Raw genomic sequence first — 20,783 nt, 5'->3', positions numbered from 1 at the left:
ATATAGTGTTAGGGAGGAAACCCGCTACATTTTCCCATTAGAATCAAGGGATCCTTTATATGCACCATCCCACAGAAATGATAGTACATACCACGGCCTGTCATATACCAGTCGCGATGCACTGGTTGGAACGAGAAATAGCACAGATGGTCCCATAGACGGGGATCAATCCCAGACCGACCGAGCATCAGCTTATTTTCGTGCTTATATCCAATTAAGGTTCAAGCACGATGTCCTGGGCACACACACACACACACACACACACACACACACACACACACCTCAGCTATCTGGGCTGTCTGTCCAGGACAGTGGGTTAGTCGGTTAGTGGATAGTGAGAGAGAGAAGAGGGTGTAGTGGCCTTACACCTACGCATTGGGCATTTAAGAACTCGCTCTGGGTTGGAGCCGGTACCGGGCTGCGAACCCTGTACCCACCAGCCTGTAGTCCGATGGCTTAACCACTGCGCCACCGAGGCCACTGAGGCCGGTTTCTATTTGCACCTAATCTGCTGAATCGGATATCCCCGAGAGGTCATCATTTCTTTGATCTTAGCTCTACCGGCGATTATGTCTATTAAGACTGATTAATGTGAAATTTCAATACCCGAGAAACCCAAGGTCGAAGTCCACTAGAATATGGACTAGTCCATTATCACAACAGGTAAGTAGCGTGCGTGTTCATAAACAGTTCCTACTCAACTGTCCAACAACTGAGGTGGCTGACAAATGCGGTGTCTGACAAAGTTCAAGTTTGTTTTGATTAATGACACCACTAGAGCACATTGATTAATTAATCATCGGCTATTGGAAGAAGCATGGAAATGTTTTATTTAATGACAACTCAACACATTTTATTTACGGTTATATGGCGTCGGACATATGGTTAAGTACCACACTTCATGGGCTACTCATTTCGATTAGCAGCATGGGATCTTTTATATGCACCATCTCGTACCACATGGGATAGCACATACCACGGCCTTTGATGTACCAGTCGTGGTGCACTGGCTGGAGCGATAAATAGCCTAATGGGCCCACTGACGGGGATCGATCCCAAACACCGCGCATCCAGCGAGCGCTTTACCACTGTGCTACGCGGCTATTGTATGTTAAATAATTGGTAATTTTGACATGTCATTTTAGAGAGGAAACTCAATACATTTTTCCATTAATAGCAAAGAATATTTTATATGCACCATCCCACAGACAGAACAGCACATACCAAAGTGTTTGATATATCAGTCGTGGTGCACTGGCTGGAACGAGAAATAGCACAGCTGGGTCCAATCGATCCTAGATCGACCGCATCAAGCGAGCGCTTTACCACTGAGCTACGTCCCAATGTTTGACAAACAGAACACGAAAGCTATACGAGAACAAAACAAGATTGCAGCTTTAATAGGCGCCGTTAAAGCCACAACTCCAGCTTAAGAACGACAACTACAGTCAAAGTGTCACAAAGTCTGCCACACGCGTGACAGTTAAAGCCTGTTAGCCGCGGATTAAAGTCAGTAACCTTTGACCTAGCCGGATAACGGTATTCGGTACAGTGAAACATAAAAGTCACAGTCAGCAAACCTAATTTCAGAAGTACGTAAGTTTTTGTTTCGAATAAAATACATGTTGAGCTACTAATAGACCCGTAGGAACAGGAGACGGCCGTGGTGGCACAGACACCCTCCCACCCCCTCCTCCGCCCCACTTGATGACGAAAAGGTACGTGTTTTTTTTTTGGTCCTACCCTTTATAAATAAAGATAAAAAGATGGGTTTTCCCTCCCTCGCTCCCCGCCACTTAAGGCTGTGACCGACTCACCAGAGATTGTGCTCCCCCCCCCACCCCCACCCCCACCCCCCCACATACACACTCCAGATAGCGTTCCTACTGGCTACCCGGCCACGACATCATCAGATTTTACAGAACTAAAAGTTAAGCAAAACACTACCGCAAACACATTGGCTATACACAACACACAGACACTAGTATTCTAAAGAAAATGAAAATGTATTTAATATATAATTGTTAAGTCACCAAAACCCCCAAAGAAACACTTGTTAGTCGGGAACATCTTACAACGGCTGCAAACTCAGAACAGTCTCTTTAACAGTAAATAATAATTTTTTTAAAACCTTGACTAAAAATATATATATTTTTTTAGATACACTACGCCTTTAATACCTCTCTAACGCCCAGTGTAGTTATTAATTGTAACATACTAACACCAACCCCGTATGTTGGTTAAGTCCACTGGGGAAAGTGACAGATGTGTACAGTCCTTGCTGCACTCGAGAAACCAGGGACGGTAATTCATTACCTCACAAATGACGCCTTGTTAAACACGGAAAATAATCGCCCGCGTGAGCGAGGTACCGATAATGATGGCTGCTAATGGCGCGAGCTTTCGGCAGACGTTTCTGGCGAGTTTTCGCGCCAAAAAAGCAATCAGTATTACCGAACGTGTTGTCGATTACTTACAGTCAAACGTCAGCGCGCAGAAGTGTACGACTTCTACATTTATCACGGTGGTTTCTGAGCGCAGGTCGTACCTAGACTAAACTAATTATGGGGGCAGTGAAGCGGGGGGGGGGGGGGGGGGGGGAGACAGAATCAGGGCACTATAATAATGTGTCTTCTCGACCATGACAAACTTAAAAGGACACTTTTTCTTTTGTATTTTCAGGGTGAGGGGTGGGCAGCCCAGGCGCGCGTGCTTGAGGTGTGTGTGTGTGTGGGGGGGGGGGGGGGTAGCCACCCCACTTGCACTAAGAGATTTTTGTTTTCAATGACTTTTTCCGGAGGCGCGTGACCCAACTGTCCCTAAAAATTTCGTTCGCCACATTCCAAAGCCCCCTTATAATTTTCATTGACACGCGCCTGCAGCCACACACCCCTGTCCTCCGTCTCCATATATGGATACGACCCAGGTGCGTATGTTTGACGTGCGAGCAAAGGCAAGATTATTTAACAACACACCCTAGTACATTTTAAACCTCGACTACTTGATGCCTAACGTACGGTATGTCAAATTCAACATCAGGTTTAATTTATATGCACATCTTTAATATACCAATCGTTGTACAGTAAATATAACCAGTGCTATTTACAGGAATGTTTAGATGAGGTATGATGGCTTGACACTGGGCTTTAACCCCCCCCCCCCCCCAAAAAAAAAAAAAAAAAAAAAAAGGCCGCCGTATATATAGCCAGCCCTTCTTAGCCAAGGCCACATTCTGTGTTAAGTAACAATGGTGGCGATCTCCATTATTGTTGTATTTATGAAATGCATCTTGGTACGCAATGTTTAGCACGGTGTGAGTACGGTAGTTGATTGGACCTGGACGTAAAACGATCATTGCGAAATACATCATCGGGTAGTCGACAGTACAAATCAAAGTGTAGAAGCGGTCAGAACAATTGGAAACCGTTAGAAAGGCCTTGCATATTATATTATAGATGTATTCCCGCCAATATTTTGTTAGGCCATTTGGTAGGTCAAGTTCCCTGCTAACCTCGCTTTAATACATATATCGGCCATTGTATGCTATGCTAGGCTCAAACTACCAACTGCCAACAGAAAGGTAGCCAACTGTCTGCTCTCACGACTTCTACGACTGTCCAGTTGCTAGTTTGAGCGCTCTTATGAGTTCTACAACGGCCGTCGTATCCGATTCAAAAAATAAATCGGGGGCCGACATTTGTTGCTAGTCTGGGCGCGCATTACAAATGAACGCGACTCCCAGTAGTTAGTCTGAACTCGCCCGTCTAAGTCGGGGGGGGGGGGGGGGGGGGTGTAAATTACAACGCAACCGTCGAGTTGGTCAACTTTCTGCTGGCAGTTGGTAGCCTGGTACTAGCATTACGGTAATGGTTCGGCGCCTGATATTTAAAATGCAGATGAAGAATGCGACAATAATGATTTAACCTGTGTTTAAGTATTGACCAACAGGAGACGGAAAGGTCAGGGAAGGATAGGGGCTAACAACGTGCCAGGTCGTGTTTACCCCGGTGTTTTTCGTCCACTCGTGTTTAGCCTTCGGCTGAAAGGAAATGGCTGACCACTAAGGTGTTGCCAATGGCACATATTGAACGGACAACCTTGGATGGTGCCAACACATTGAGTTGTTTGCGTAGCCAGGATTTTTTTACGAGGGAGGGAAGGGGGGAGAGCACCCACACTGTCTATGAGTCTTGTTATGAGATGACACAGGTGGTGTCTGTGTGTATGTGGGGGGGGGGGGGGGGAGTATGGGGTTGAAATCCCCGCTCTAAGAATGTATTTTTTTAGAGAGAGAGAGAGAGAGAGAGAGAGAGAGAGAGAGAGAGAGAGAGAGAGAGAGAGAGAGAGGGAAGAGAGAGTGGGAGATAGAGGGAGGGGAGAGATGGAGAGAACAAATGGAGACAAACGGGGAGAGAGAGAGAGAGAGAGAGAGAGAGAGAGAGAGAGAGAGAGAGAGAGAGAGAGAGAGAGAGAGAGTAAATAAATAAATAAATAAAACACACCCCAACCCTGAAACAAAATACTAAGTAATGATCGCAGCCGTGACCTATATGCACAGTGGCTACCACCACCACCACCACTGATCATGTGACTGGCACAGGGGGGAGGGCCTGGCGATTTACATTAAGGGCGTCAAAGCGAAACAGGGCTGGTAATTTATCGTAACACACCGAGACAGGCTGCTCGTGATCCCACCGCGACCCGACTTCATTATATCAATCATCCACGTTGGACCAAGATGTCTACAGCCAGTGGCGTATCCAGAATTAAATGGGGGGGGGGGCGCACCCACACGCTCTTCTTTCTCACTAACCACTAACAACTAACCACTAACAACTAACCCACTGTCCTGGACAGATAGCTGAGGTGTATGCGTGCTTGAACCTTAATTGGATATAAGCACAAAAATAAAGGAGAAAAAGTAGAAATCTCGGGCAATAATTATCTCCTACTGCCACAATCAAAAGTATAAACCTTGAGGCTGTTCTAAAAGAGAAAGAAAGAAAGAAAGAAAAAAAATCAATCACAACCGCTTTCCATGGCTGCAACAATCAGCTTGACGTCACACACGGGTCGGCTATATAGCCGTCAGCCGTATTTAATAAAATCTCTGTATATGACAGAAGCTTATATTTGCGTTGTCGGTTACGTATGATAAAAATAAACACGACAATCACCTGACCCAACTCGACCCGACGCGAACCGACCTGACCCGACACGTCACGCCTTACCATGACCCCTTCCGCTTTTACCCACAGTTAATAGAGCAGTTAATATTGTCGGTCGTGTCACAGGTGATAAATTTGACAGTGGAGTTGTTGTCAAAAATAGTTTGTTTTACATAGTTAATAAATGCATTTAATTCCTTTGTATCCACTAACACTGCACGGCAAGTTCCCTTGTGCTTGAAATATGTACGGGGCATATGTCAATGTAAAAAAAAAGTTAAACGTTTTCTTTGTTTAACGACACCAATAGAGCACATTGATTTATTACTGATCGGCTGTTGGATGTCTAACATTTGGTAATGTTGAAATGTAGTCCTACATTAGCAAGGGATCTTTTATATGCATCATCCCACAGACAGGATAGCACATACCACGGCCTTTGCTACACCAGTTATGGAGATCTTGCTGGAAATTGAAATAACACAATGAGCCCACCGAACGGAATCGATCCCAGGCCGACCGCGCACCAGGCGAACATTCTACCACTGGAGGTACGTCTCGCCCCACGCAAGTAAAAGTTAAAGTTTGTTATGTTTAACGACACATCTAGAGCAAATTTATTTATTAAGCATGGGTTGTTGGATGTCAAACGTTTGGTAATTTTGACATATAGTCTTTTAGAGAAGAAACCCACTACATTATTCCGTTAAGGTCAAGGTCAAAGGGTTTTACGTGCACGTTCAGAGCAAGCTGTTGTAGCGCACGCCTGTCGTGGGCACAGGTGCCGGCTTTGGCCGGCCTCTCTGTCCAAGACAGGAAAGTTATTCCGTTAACAACAAGGGATCTTTTATATGCACCATCCCAAAGACAGGATAGCACATACTACGGCCTTTGAAGTAAATCATATTATTATTATTATCATCATTATGTGTTGTTTTTATTAGTGTTACTGATGTTATACAATTCGTATCTCTGTTTGCCGACACCAGATTGTCTGGTATTCTGCAATAAACTGAATAATAATTGAATATCATTGTGCTTGAAATATGTACAGGGATATATGTCAATGTAAACGTAAGGACTATAATTTTGTGTGAAACTACGGCTTGGGGGTGTCTGTAACATTTCATAAATACGTCATAAAAGGAACCACTTTTGGCAGTCAATACTTGGGCAGAGGTGTTGAAGTGTTCCTTTTTATGGTTTATAGGTTGGTTGAAAAACTTGATAAGTATATTGCACGTAGCGTTCTAGGCACGTGGTAATACTGTCGGCTATGGTGTCATATCTGGTTTAGGGCAACCAGAAGCAAGGATTCGCTTACCTATTTAAGTGGAGATAACTCTGAATAGATAGGTTTAGTACCAGGAGGCGCTGCTGGTGGCGAACCAGTGGGACCTAACGTAACTAATCTGATAAGCTGGCAGGTGCCGGAAGTGTTGAAATAAAAACAAAACACGTGATTTACACGCGTTCATCTTTCACTTAGTGAAATGGTATTATATATATATATATATATATATATATATGTTGAAATAAAAACAAAACACGTGATTTACACGCGTTCATCTTTCACTTAGTGAAATGGTATTATATATATATATATATATATATATATATAATAGAAGAAACCCCCCCCCCAAAAAAAACAAAAAAAAAAAGATAAAAAAAAACAAAGATAAAAACAAAACAAAAACAAACCCGTTGGGTATGATCCTTATTCAAAATAATATGTTAAAGTTTATTTTGTTTAACGACACAACTATACCTATTAATCATCGGCTACTGGATGTCAAACATTTGGTAGAATTAGAAAAGAAACCCGCCATATTTAATAGTAGCAAGGGCACGTTTATGTGCACCATCCCACAGACATGATAGCATATACCACGGCCTTTGATATACCAGTCGCGGTGCACTGACTGGAATGAGAAATAACCCGAATAGGCCCACCGACAGGGATCGATCCTAGACTGACCGCGCATCAGGCGAGCACTCTACCACTGAGCTACGTCCAGCCATTCACAAGAAGAGGAAAATCCCAGCCCCAATATTATAGGTTACTCTTGTCCAAGCTACTCAGCTGTGGTTCTATTTGTTTTGTTTAACAACACCACTAGAACACACTGATTTATTAATCATCGGCTATAGTCAAACTCAGTTGTGGTGCTTGCACCGGCTACAATGAGAACTACCCATAAATGGATGAAGCCTCAATGTCAGATTTGACCGAATTTTTTTCTTACCAAAATATTAAACATATTTGCCCGAATATTCTTATCTTAAATACATCTTCTTTTTCCGTCTATCGAGAATTCCACCTACACTGCTATCAAAACAACTTCATGGTTCAACGACTAAACCGGTAACAGCCTTGTTCCATCATACAAACGAATGAAAATTGGGAGATTTGTACAGAGATGTTATTATAGGAGATATCATATTATAAATCTAGTTTATTACAGAAAAGAAAGTGGGTGATTGGTTGTGGAGGCGGTCAAGGTTTAAAAACTGAACGACAGGCCATACCTAGGTGGGAAGGGGCGGGGGAAGGGAGTAAGAGGCAGTTGCGCACCTAAAACAAAGTAAGAAATGAAAGTCAGACAGACAGAAACAAAATAAAGCAAAAAAAATTGTACGTCAATGGCGACATTTAACTAGCATGTTGGCGACACTGTTAAGATTAAAACCCGATACACAGATTCACAAAACCAAATGTCAAACTCAGTGCACTTGGAAGGAAGGAAGGAAATGTTTTATTTACAGTTATATGGCGTCAGACATATGGTTAAGGACCACACGGATATCGAGAGAGGAAACCCGCTGTCGCCACTTCATGGGCTACTCTTTTCGATTAGCAGCAAGGGATCTTTTATATGCACCATCCCATTGACAGGATAGCATACACCACAGCACCAGTCGTGGTGCACTGACTGGAGCGAGAAATAGCGCAATGGCAGTGCACTTGGAGTGTCAACATTTCCAGTCCGGTCCTGTCCAGATACCTCAACAGGAAAGCAGGCCTCCGAGAATTGAAAATCTGCGCGACCCATTTATCGATTACGCAGAAATAAATCCATGTAGCCCATTTCCTTTTTGCGTAACCCGTTATATATCAAATAAATGGTGCTCGAAATTTGGCGCGAAAAAAAACGACACCACTATAGCACATTGATTAATTAATCACTGGTTATTGGATCTCTAACATTAGGTAATTCTGACACATAGTCATCAGAGGAAAGTTGCTACATTGCTCTATTAGCAGCAAGGGATCTTTTATATTATGCACATACCAGTCTTTAATATACTAGTTGTTGCAATGAATGGAACAAGAAAAAAAAAAAATCAGAGAATGAGTCCACCCAGTGGGTTCGATCCTCTGACCCAAGCCTCTAAAACGAGCGCTCTACCGACAAAGCCACAAAGCGAAATACTTTGTAGTCATATCCATCACTTGAACAGATAAACAGAGCCGCAAATAGAAAAAGAGTCCACCAGTCTGGATCGACCCCAACGTCAACAGCACCTCGGGCGAAAAACAGCTCTTCGGTTGAGGCTGTCGATGATGACGATAGCGACACGGGCAGGTGGACACGTGCTTCGGCAACGTCCGTGACCCGAGGCATCGCCGCGCGCGAAGGTGGCCGGAGAAACACGAGTGAGTAAAACTAATGGCCGAAGCCTGGAGCCGCTCTGACCGCAATTAGCTCAATCGTGACGTTTTAATTAGAACGGGTAATCTTACAACGAGGAAGTTCTCGTTTGGCCCTGCGAAATATTTGCTGCTAGACATAGAAATTAACTCAAAGAGTCGTCTTCAGACTCTTTACAGACATACCCTCACAATGAATCGATTTGTTAATCGCGGTTAATTGCACGAAGAAGAAGAAATGAAGTTCGGGCAAATTCGTAGATTCTCGTACTTCTTGCCTTCGTTGGTGGTGTGGTTAAAACCATTGGTTTTAAGGCTAGTTGGTTCTGGGTTCGTGCCCAAGTGCTGGAATCAGTGTTATAGGTTATAATATTAACGATACCGCTAGAGCACATTGATTTAATAGTGTCGGCTATTATAGTATTGGATGTCAAACATTTGGTCTTAATGGCTGCTCCTTAGTCGATCATAATCCGATTGCTAACAACCAGAAATGATTATGTCCAAAGAGTTAAAGTTAAAGGTTTGTTTAACGACACCACTAGAGTTCTTTGATTTATTAATCATCGGCTATAATTGGTTGTCAAACATTTGGCAATTTTGACATATAGTCTTATAGAGGAAACCAGCTACATTTCTTTTTATTAGTAGCAAGAGAGAGAGAGAGAGAGAGAGAGAGAGAGAGAGAGAGAGAGAGAGAGAGAGAGAGAGAGAGAGGCAGAGACAAAGAGAATATATAAATCAGACGAGAGGTGGAAGAAAAAACGAAACAGTAAAAGCTACAAAGTGAAACCCAGTGCGTGGGAATATTGCAGAGGGATTGACACCAGAAACGGTTAATATTTCTTGACTTGTGTATTGTACGTGCTTCTGTAACTGTTGTTTTCTCATTCCGGTATCAAGTACAAAGCAAACACCGTTTTGTGATAAGGGCCTCTTGGTGACGTCACATCCAGGGTAAATGACCTTTTTTTTCGGTTGCTGTGACCTTTTGCGGCGCTCGCGGACAATTGAACTACAGTACGCGCCACCAAAATGCGCCTACAGACGTCTAGTGCAGATGGTGTTATTTATTTAAAGCACCGTATGAAATAAACGATCATATTTATCAAAGATCACTTAGCGTAAACATGAACATACATAATTTATTTAAAATGCTTTTTTTTTTTTTTTTTTTTTTTTTTTTCATGCTTTTTTTTGTCAGACTGCATAATGTCAAAGACAGAACGTGTAATGTAAATTTAAATGGGGGTTGAAAAGGGGAGGGGTATTCCTGGGTGTAATAATCGCCATAAATATAATGTTATTATATCGTTAGTATGCGTTAGTAAAAGTTGGTTATAGGCTGGAAAAAAAAAAAAAAAAATAGACAAATTTAAAACGTTTTGAAGTGTTCGTATTACTGGGTTTTTTTTATTGCAACACCCTCCTCACCCCCCACCGTTCTTATTTTAGGTTACGTACTACCATTTAAAATTGTAGTAATAATAAAGATAATGGTACTACTACAATAAAATTACTGATGGTGATGATGAATTGATGATAACAATGATGATGTTGAATGTGACGATGATTGTAATAGTAAAAGTAATGATGATGAAAACGACGATGGCGACAGTAATGATGATGATGATGAAGTCTGTCATAATAAAAAATAATCACTGGCGTATGAAGCGGGGGGGGGGGGGGGGAGAAAAGGGGGGCATGCGGCCCCCCTTGTCAGATATTTTGCTTTATATTTGCTTTATAATAGTGTAAAAGTGTGTCCCCCACACACACACCTTTTTGGCATCTTCTTACGCCACTGATAATGATCATGATGACGGTGATAATAATAATAACAAAACTGATATGACGATTTTGATCATGAAATCAATTTACATTACTTTCTGTAGTGTACGTAATCAACAGTGTCCCTGCCCAACATGGCGTGAAAACAAGATTCAAACAATCAATACGAATTCTATTACGCGAAGACCAATGCCTTATTAGACACAATTTAATCATTACTTATGTGTATCGCTACATGCTACAGTCGTTGCGTTAATATCGGAAATCCACTTTACAGACAACACGCAGGATATCTAGGCCATGATTTTCACTAATGAAAGTCGGGTTTCCATAAAATCTGCAGCTGGTCGGCGACTGACGCAGTATGTTTTTGTTAAAGGAAGACATTCGTATGGTGTTACAGTTTATTTTGTTTACCGACACCACTAGAGCACATTGATTTATTAATCATCTGCTATTGGATGTCAAACATTTTGTAATTTTGACATATAGTCCTGGAGAGGAAACCCGTTACTAGTAGCTTATTAGTAGCAAGGGATCTTTTATATGCACCATCCCACGTTTTGTGCTATATTATTATATTTTTAAAATTTTATTTTATATAATGCAAACAACTTGAAACGGTTTCTCGCTCTAGCCAGTGCACCACGACTGGTATACCAAAGGCCGTAGTATGTGCTATCCTGTCTGTGGGATGGTGCATATAAAAGATCCCTTGTTACTAATGAACACGTTTAGCGGGTTTCCTTTCTAAGACGATATGTCAAAAAATTGCCATATGTTTGACATCCAATAGCCGATGATTAATAAATCAATGTGCTCTAGTTATGTCGTCAAACAAAACAATCTAATATACTGCAAACAACTTGAAACGGTTTTAACATGCCCACATCCTCTCAAGGTTCGGAAATGTAACCCCAACCCACACCCAGCCCCTACCTGTGGCATGTAACCCCAACCCACACCCGGCCCCTACCTCTGGCATGTAACCCCAACCCACACCCGGCCGCTACCTGTGGCATGTAACCCCAACCCACACCCGGCCACCTACCTGTGGCATGTAACCCCAACCCACACCCGGCCCTTACCTGTGGCATGTAAACCCAACCCACACCCGGCCCCTACCTCTGGCATGACTTGTGACTTGGTCGTATTTAAAGTTTGTTTTGTTTAACGACACCACTAGAGCACATCGATTAATTAATCATCGACAATTGGATGTCAAACATTTGGTATTTCTGACACGTAGTCGTCAGAAGAAACCGTCTACATTGTTTTTCTACTGCAGCAAGGGGTCGTTTATATGCACTTTCCCACAGACAGGACAACACATACCACAGCCTTTGTCCAGTTGTGGTGCACTGGTTGGAACGACGAGAAAACTCCCAATTAGTTGAATGGATCCACAGAGATGGTTCGATCCTGCAACGCAAGCACTTCAAGCGAGCACTCAACCGATTGAGCTAAATGATCCCGCCCTTGGTCGAATTTAGGCAACGCCGAATGCTTTCATTTATTTCACAGGTGGTCCCCCTCCCCTTTACCCATTTACCCCTACTTAGATCCATTTCTGAAACAGCCCCTTGTTCTATCGGAAGGGCGGAAAGTAGCCCAGTTGTAAAGCGCTCACTTGATGCGCGGTTCTGTCTAGGATCGATCCCCGTCGGTAAGCCCACTGGGCTATTTCTCCCTCTATCCAGTGCACCGCGACTGGTATATCAAAAACCGTGGTATGTGCTATTCTGTCTGTGAGATGGTGCATATAAAAGATCCCTTGCTACTAATGAAAAAATGTAGCGGGTTTCCTCTCTAACACTATATGTCTTTAACTATGTCCAACAACATATAACCGTAAATAAAATGTGTTGAGTGGGTCGTTAAATAAAGCATTTCCTTCCTTCCCCTAACACTATATGTGAAAATTACCAAATGTTTGACATCCAATAGTCGATGATTACTAAATCAATGTGCTCTAGTGGTGTCTTTAAACAAAACAAGCTTCTTCTTGTTCTACCAGAAGCCTATGAGCGTGTTTCGTGTACCATTGTTCTGAATAGCAGTTGTTCTCGCTACCAGACAGCAGTGCGTCGGAATCGTAAACGAGTGACATCAGCAGAGAATTTAGGTGACTGGAATTCCAGACGATACCTTCCTGAAAACACGTACTTCTCTTTTACTAACACGGTTAGATGGCAGCGCTGCCAACCAACTCTATAGCGCCAGGGTGTGGCAATTTTTTGAGGGGTGGGGTGTGGTGGGGTGCGAGTTTGCCATAATTAAAACGAAAATGACCGAATCTCGATAACAATGTTTATTGATATAATTTGGCTTTACTACCAAACAGCGAAGGGGGAAGGGGGGAGGAGTGTTAATTTTTTTTTTTTTTTTTTTTTTTTTTTTTTTTAAATTTTGAAGAGTTTTGGTTTTTTCTTTGTTATCTTTTATGCCACTACCTGACTGTTGATCGGGCAACACTAAAACTTGAATATCACTGCACGTTTACCAATGCATTAACCACGCATTGTAGAGCACTGCAAATACTGTACTGGCTCTGAAAAAAAATGGATAACAAGGGATTTTTTTTAAATTCTCATCTGTAAAAACAACCGGAGACCCTTTACTTTAATTAACAGACCCAAGTGCATGCACGTTATTATTCCGGTGTCTCTTTTAAAACGCGTTCCGTTGTTCTCCTCACATAGCTATTTTCAATTCTGCGCTGCAGCTGGCGTCATGCTAAAGTGTGGGATGAGATCAGCAAGTCTTTGATTGGTCAATGACACGGCGCATGACATCAGCATCTAAAGTGAGTTTCGATTGCTTTTTTTTATTGTTTTATTTTTGTGTGTGTGTAGTCTGTCGTTGAGATTCTGAAATCACTGTGTGTGACAAATAGACAAAACTGTTATAACATTGGCAGGGCAGTAACCAGTGTGTGTGTGTGTGTGGGGGGGGGAGGGGGGGGAGGGGGGAGGGGGGAGGTGACAAGGTTGAAGATGTAACAAATGCTACGGGCCCCGCGCTTTCAAGGGTCCCCGCGGATCGACTCTTTATTATTATTATTTACTTTTTAATAATTATTAATATTGTTGACAATGTTACTGTTGTTTCAACAATACTGCCCCCCCGGCCAAACCCCCCCCCCCCCAAAAAAAAAAAACCCAAACAAAAAACAAAAAAACAACCCCCCCCCCAAAAACCCCAACCTTTGTTTTTAACGACACCGCAAGAGCACATTACTTTTTTCAACAATACAAAGTTAACAGTTTTGTTCAACATCGTTAACACACGTGGGGCGGAACGTAGCCCAGTAGTACAGCGCTCGCCTGATATGCGATCGATCCAAGATCGATCCCCGTCGGCGAAAAAAAAGTAACTTGTTTTATCTCTAAGACTGTCAAAATTACCAAATGTTTGACATCCAATAGCTGTTGATTGACAAATTACTGTGCTCTAGTGGTGTCGCTAAACCACCCCCACCCCCGAAACCCTTTAACTTTTAACTTTTAGAGAGAAAACCAGCTACATCTTTCCATTACTAGCAAGCTAAGTACGCACTTTCCCCCAGACACGTGAATGTTACTGTCATTAGCATTTATTCTGATATAAATAAAATACATACTCTCCGCCAGTATATACATTATTTACTGCGTTCAAAAACCGTGTAACTCCATACATGCACATTATTTTGTCTTACATACAAAATGTGTGTGTTCTCTGAAATCTTATACACTAGATCGTCATTAAATTTGTGTTTTATGACGTTGTTTGTTTGGTGGGGTTTTTTAAAATCTGTATCAGCATGCGTCGATCTCAGGATGAAACCAAGCAGTGCCCCCTCCCCCCCCCCCCGAGACCCCCCCCGACCCCCCCCCCCCCCGCGTGTAAATAATGTGCGTCTGTGAGCAGGTATACGTGTGTGTGTGTGTGCGTGTTTATTTGTGTGTACGCGTATTTCTGTGTTTACGTGTGTGTATTTTTTTTTCTTCTGTGTTTACGTGTGTGTGTGTGTGTGTGTACGTGTACGTTTAAATGTGTGATTATGTGTGTGTGTGCGCGCGTACGTGTCTGTGAGCATGCATACGTTAGTGTGCGTCTTTGTATGTGTTTGTTTGTTTTGTTTTTTAACGACACCACTAGAGTACATTGATTAATTACTGGATGCCAAACATTTGGTAAGTTTGACATTCTTTAGAGGAAACCTGCTACATTTGTTTCATCAGCAGCATGGGATCTTTTATATACACTTTTTCCCACAGACAGGACAGCACATACCATATGTGCGTGCACGCGCGTGAGTTTCTATGTGCGTGAGCGCATGCGTGTGTGTGCTATATTGATATGTATTGGACTAGAAGTTTTTAGGACAGAGTGCTACTGTATAAGCCTACGCAATTTTCTTTTGTTACAAAGGAATGACGTCACCCCGAAAACAACAACAGCAGCAACAACAACAAAACACTAAACTGCAAATCCATACTAAACCAAACACATGTATATAAGATTTGTTTTTAGACAGAGATTAAACGTTTATTTTAAAAAAAACAGGTGTTTTATATACGCTAACGGCTATTTACTTGCATTAACCAGCCCCATCACTTTACCACTTTGGCTAGCTGCTTCCCTGTATGACGTCAGCATGCGGTTACGGGATGCCGGGCGTGTTATTTACCTGCACAGACAGCAAACCGCAAAGTCTCGACCACAAACAACAACAACACACAGCGACCACCTGCTGTTACCTGTCACCTTTTCTGATAAGCCACCCTTTATGAAAAACGAATCAGTTGATTCGGTGTATTATGTATAAATAGCCCGTGAGATAAAGTCCGTCCATGCACCGATTTTCACCCTGTAAAAGTATACGGCTCTGTGTAATTGAGAATTCATTTAAAATACTTGAATTTTATATGGGATATAAGGTTACTTTTACAGGGACGTAGCGTGGACTGAACCTGGTAGGGGGTTTGACTGTGAACTTAGCGAACCCTTTTGTTTATATATTTCCTCGACATCTATATGAATAGACTTATATTGCACTGTAAAGGAAATGTTTTAGGCTCAGCGGAAGAATGGGGAGAGGTCGTTCGATCCCCCCCAGCCTACCCCCTCCCCGTTTTAGCTGAGGTATAATGTTACCTTAAGTGCGAGAGGATGGGGAGAGGTCGTTCGAACCCTTCTCCCCCCCCCCCCCCAGCCTACACCCCTGATTTAGTTGAGTTCTAATGTTACCTTAAGTGCGGGAGGATAGGGAGAGGTCGTTCGACCCCATCCCCCCCCCCCCCGCCTACACCCCTGTTTTATAGTTGAGGTCTAATGTTACCTTAATTGAACCGTTCAAACTTATTCTGGGTTGGATCCGGTACCGAATAAGACTGAAAACCGATAGCTTAACAACAACAACGTCACTTGGGGCAGTTTAAGGTTCTTTAATTATTTATTTTAAACTTAATGGCGGCGCCAGACGATACGATTGCTTCGTACGAGAATAACCGATAGCACAGCAACCGAACCGTAATGTCTGTCTTGTCACAATCCGCTATTCTCGTGGCTGCTCTCGAACGAAGCACTCGTATTGTGTGTCGTCGCCTTTAGAGAAAGAGAAATCGGTGTAGTGACCTTCACCTTCGACTGCGCTATTATATCTGACAAACGTTATTATTTAAAACTTAATTAGAGCTGGTAGCGGGATGCGAGCCTCTTACCAACCAGCCTTGAACTAGAAGGCTCAACCACGACAACACCGAGTCAGAAACGGAGAAACAGAAGTCATTAATGAAGCCCACGAAAATCGAAAAGACGATGTTGCACCTTTAAAACCCCCACCTGTTTCTAGATGGCACTTTGCGGTATTGTAGGCGACCGATTAATACGGTATTAACGTCGTAACAATTAGAATTAGTGTTCGCACGTCCATGTAATGTGCATTGTATACACGTACCGGCCTCGGTGGCGTCGTGGCAGGCCATCGGTCTACAGGCTGGTACGTACTGGGTTCGGATCCCAGTCGAGGCATGGGATTTTTAATCCAGACCGACTCCAAACCCTGAGTGAGTGCTCCGTAAGGCTCAATGGGTAGGTGTAAACCATTTGCACCGACCAGTGATCCATAACTGGTTCAACAAAGGCCATGGTTTGTGCTATCCTGCCTGTGGGAAGCGCAAATAAAAGATCCGTTGCTGCTAATCGGAAGAGTAGCCCATGTAGTGGCGACAGCAGGTTTCCTCTCAAAATCTGTGTAGTCCTTAACCATATGTCTGACGCCATATAACCGTAAATATAATGTGTTGAGTGCGTCGTTAAATAAAACATTTCTTTCTTTTTTTCTTTGTATAATTATACACGTTGTTGGTTTTTTCCTCCGCAAGTACACCGTGTTAAGTGCTGAGCGAAATGTCCGACTTCTGAGCAGTTCATGATTTCAAGTGTTGTGGTAGTTGATGTATATTTACTGATGCTGATATTGCTACCGTTGTGTATTAACGTAGACAGGTTTTGTTATCAGGGTACTTTGAATGGAAGTGTGTGTGTGTGTGTGTATATGAGTGTGTATGAGTGTGCGTGTCTCTGTGTATGCGTGCGTATGTGCGTACGTGCGTGTTTGTATGTGTTTGTGTGTGTGTGTGTGTGTGTGGGGGGGGTGTATGAGTCGTGTTGTGGGGAGACAGGTAAATATAAACGGTGGAGGGGGGGGGGGGGGAAAGAGCTCCCTTGCACTCTCAATTGTATGCGACACCCTCCTTTTCCCTCCACCCCGAAATACCGTTCCTGTCTCGGACGAAGGAGTTGGTACGATCAGAACGCAAGACAGACGTGCACTACAACAGACTGTTCTGAATGTGTACGTAAAACCAAGTTAATAGAATTGAATAGAGGGGTGCTTGGAAAAGGGCATGATCCCCTCTGTGTATGCCAGAGAAAGAACGTGTATTGTAACTTAAACTGAAAGTACCGGTAGACCTCACACTAGCCCGAGTACTTTGACTGTGACTGTAAAAGAGCTAGACGGACATATGTACGGTTATCACGCTCTTATAACCGTCGAAATGTCCGTCTAGCTATCGTACAGTCAGAGTACTCGGGCTAGGCCTACATTAACAGTTGTGTATGTACATTACAAAAAAAAAAAAACCCCAGGAAGTGTAGCTTTCAGGCAGCTGTTATTAAACGTTGTTGTAGTAGTTGTTCATGTTGTAGTTGGTGTTACCGTTGTTGCTGTCGTTGTTGGGTAACGTGTAACATAATGGGAGGGGCTGAGATGGGGCAGTAAAAAGCCACGACTGTAATATACAGGTACGGTATACTAAACGTGCACTTTTAAACTAAGCATATACTTTCTTTGTTTTCCTGGAAACAACTGCCCCTGCCCCTGCCCCCATCCCCATCCTCAACCCCACCCTGACTTTCCTCTTTAAGTACGGCCTTGCTGTGATGTGTGGACAGGCTGTTAACCACGGTACACGGTTAACCACGGTACACCGTGTACCTTGTAACATTTAGTAGTTGTTGTTGTTTATAGCTGTTTGTTTACAGCTGTTTGTTTACAGCCGCTGCCAGGCTGGTGAATACTGTATATATTACACTGTCCACTCTCTGAATATACCCCATTTGTCACTGATTATGCATGTAATATAATATATACATGCCTACTAGACCTACATATCTGAGCAGATAAACTATGAAGTTTACAAGCCGTGATATCAGACTAAAACACATGTACATTGTGAAACTATGTAGGCAGGTACGAACAGAAGGGGAGGCGCGGGAGGTGGGGGTGAGTGGCTGGGGTGTCTATGCCCCAACTCGAGGACGAAAAAGCATGTTATTGTCCTACTGTATACTAGTATAACTAAACATAAAAATCTGGCTTGTCCCCCACCCACTAGATGCTGTGTCCCACTCCGCTACCATAGGCGTACGGGCACTCATTTTGTAGGAGGGTGGGGGTGGGAGCGGGGGGAGGATGGCTTTTGCCCAAATTAAACGAAAATGCCCGAATCTGCATAACAACATTTATTCATATTAGCATTACTACAAAACAGCTATATAGGGTTGTAAACGAATCTATACGCATGTTTAGTATTTACAACTCATTCTGAGGTTAAAATAATGGAAATACATGGTACAATAGTCTCAGGTCAGCATAGTTTGCCCGAATATCTGTATACGTTTTGCCCAAATTTGAGGTTTTGCTCCAGCACTGGGGGGGGGGGGGGGGCAGTTGTCCTCCACCCCCTCCCCGTCCGCCCCTCCAGATATCGTTCCTTCGGGCCTGGTATGTCATGCCTACGAGTCCTACATATTTAAGCAAATAAAAGTTTTCACAAGTCGTAAAACCAATGGAATATACTATAAAAACATGTCGGTATGTTGTGGACGCTGCCGTTTGGCTCTTTGTTGGGTTTGCCGTTATTTCACTTATTGCTACTAGCCGAGTTTAGTGCTTACCGCATGCTGGTTATTATATATATACACACACACACACACACACACACACACACACACATATTTCATTTTATCTTATTTTATTTTTTGCTTCGTGTATGCTCCTCTTGTGCTACCGGTCTTGAGTGAAATAAAATCTGTTTTGATCGGTTATACAAATTGTCAAATAGCCAGTGGAAAGAGATAATAATAAAGGTGAAACAGAAAGGTGTACTCGGCAATATGACATTTTCTATTAGGGTCTCATGATTTAGTTAGATATAATGACAACACAACAATAATATTAATAAAATCATCAACATCATCATCATCACCATCGTCGTTTTCATTGAACGCGGCGGACGGGTGGGTGGTGTGCTCTGTAAACACACTATAACATGGGCGTAGGAAACAGAAAGGAGGCGGGGTGCACTGTATGACAAACTGAAGATAAACACGAGCTACAATGAAAATTACGCATCCAACCCCCTCCCCCACCCCCGTTGAAAGGCGAATCAACATAACTGACACTCCACCCCATCCCCCAGTTGCTGGTATCTGTCGACGCCTGTGTAAATCTGCAAGTCGAATGAACAATTTCGGGGGGTGGGGGTAGCATAATGTTGTTTTTTCTTCTGTTTTCTTTCTTTCTTTTTTTCTGTTTTCTTTTTTTCTGTCTTACCTTTTAGATCTTGTCCTTAGATTACGTGTCCGTGGGAGGTCCGTATCCTCCGTGTCCATCAGCCCCTCAACTCCCTGGACCACGCCCACCTCCGCCGCACCCACGGGACCGCCGCCGTCTCTCTGGGTATCCATCCGACTCCCAGGATTTCGCCGGGGGTCATGGGAAATCCTCGGGGGCTGATTCAACTCAGCCACTTCCTCTGTTTTTTTCGTCGCCATTCATCGAGTTCGAATCCTAGAGTAAACTTTTTCCAGCGCCCGAAGAATATTTATTCATCCCAAACATGAATAAGAAGAAGAACAATACTAAATATATTATTAATAAGCCGGTAAGCTTAATCCACGATGCCACAACAGTGTCTGGCAAAGATTTGCAGTCGAATACACACACAAAGCGACTTTTTTCTTTTATATATATACAGAGAGAAAGAGAGAGAGAGCGCCGATCGCTATTGCTTGAAACGCTTCCCAAACCGGCTCCTGTTGTAAATATCTCTCGAATCAGCTGATCGACTGTGAAACTTACAACCGTGGCCTTCGGAAACTAGACCGAATGCGCGCACTAGCGGCGTATCCCGGCGATTCTAAACGCAGAACAGCCACATAGTAACACCGGTGACCTCTTGGGTCACATTGACCGACCAATCGGCGACGAGGGGCTTGTGTGGCTCCCTCCAATCAGTGGTTTGCTTTTGTCGGTCACGTTATGATTGATAGGCTGGCATATACACCTTTTCGTTTACGAAGGATATAAATAATACTTGCAGCTGTGGGTTTTTTTGTGGGTTTTTTCCCCCCCTCTTTCTCTCTCTCTCTCTCTCTCTCTCTCTCTCTCTCTCTCCTCTCTCTCTCTCTCTCTCTGTGTGTATGTGTGTGTGTGTGTGTGTCTCTATGTATGTGTCTCTCTATCTCTGTGTGAGTCTCTCACGCTCGCGCTCTCTCTCCTTCTCTCTCTCCTCTCTTTCTTTCTCTCTCTCTCTCTCTCTCTCTCTTTCTCTCTCTCTCTCTCTCTCTCTCTCTCTCTCTCTCTCCGTCTCTCTCTCTATCTCTGTCTTCTCTCTCTC

The 20,783-nt window shown here is 43.2% G+C and overlaps 1 protein-coding gene across 1 annotated transcript in view; it reads right to left on the bottom strand.

Moving 5' to 3' along the window:
• Positions 1-20,300, bottom strand: part of LOC121387896 (homeobox protein Mohawk-like) — a 53,934-nt gene extending 33,634 nt beyond the window's left edge. The window contains exon 1 of the mRNA XM_041519128.1: positions 19,718-20,300. Within this exon, the coding sequence (XP_041375062.1) occupies positions 19,718-19,938 (221 nt within the window). The 5' untranslated portion in view covers positions 19,939-20,300. The remainder of the gene's footprint in view (positions 1-19,717) is intronic.
• Positions 20,301-20,783: the final 483 nt, after the last annotated feature.

The sequence above is a fragment of the Gigantopelta aegis genome, chromosome 13 (genome assembly GCF_016097555.1).
Source record: "Gigantopelta aegis isolate Gae_Host chromosome 13, Gae_host_genome, whole genome shotgun sequence".
Classification (NCBI taxonomy): domain Eukaryota; kingdom Metazoa; phylum Mollusca; class Gastropoda; order Neomphalida; family Peltospiridae; genus Gigantopelta; species Gigantopelta aegis.
Note: the sequence above shows the minus strand (reverse complement) of the source record. Positions and strands in the feature narration are given on the sequence as shown.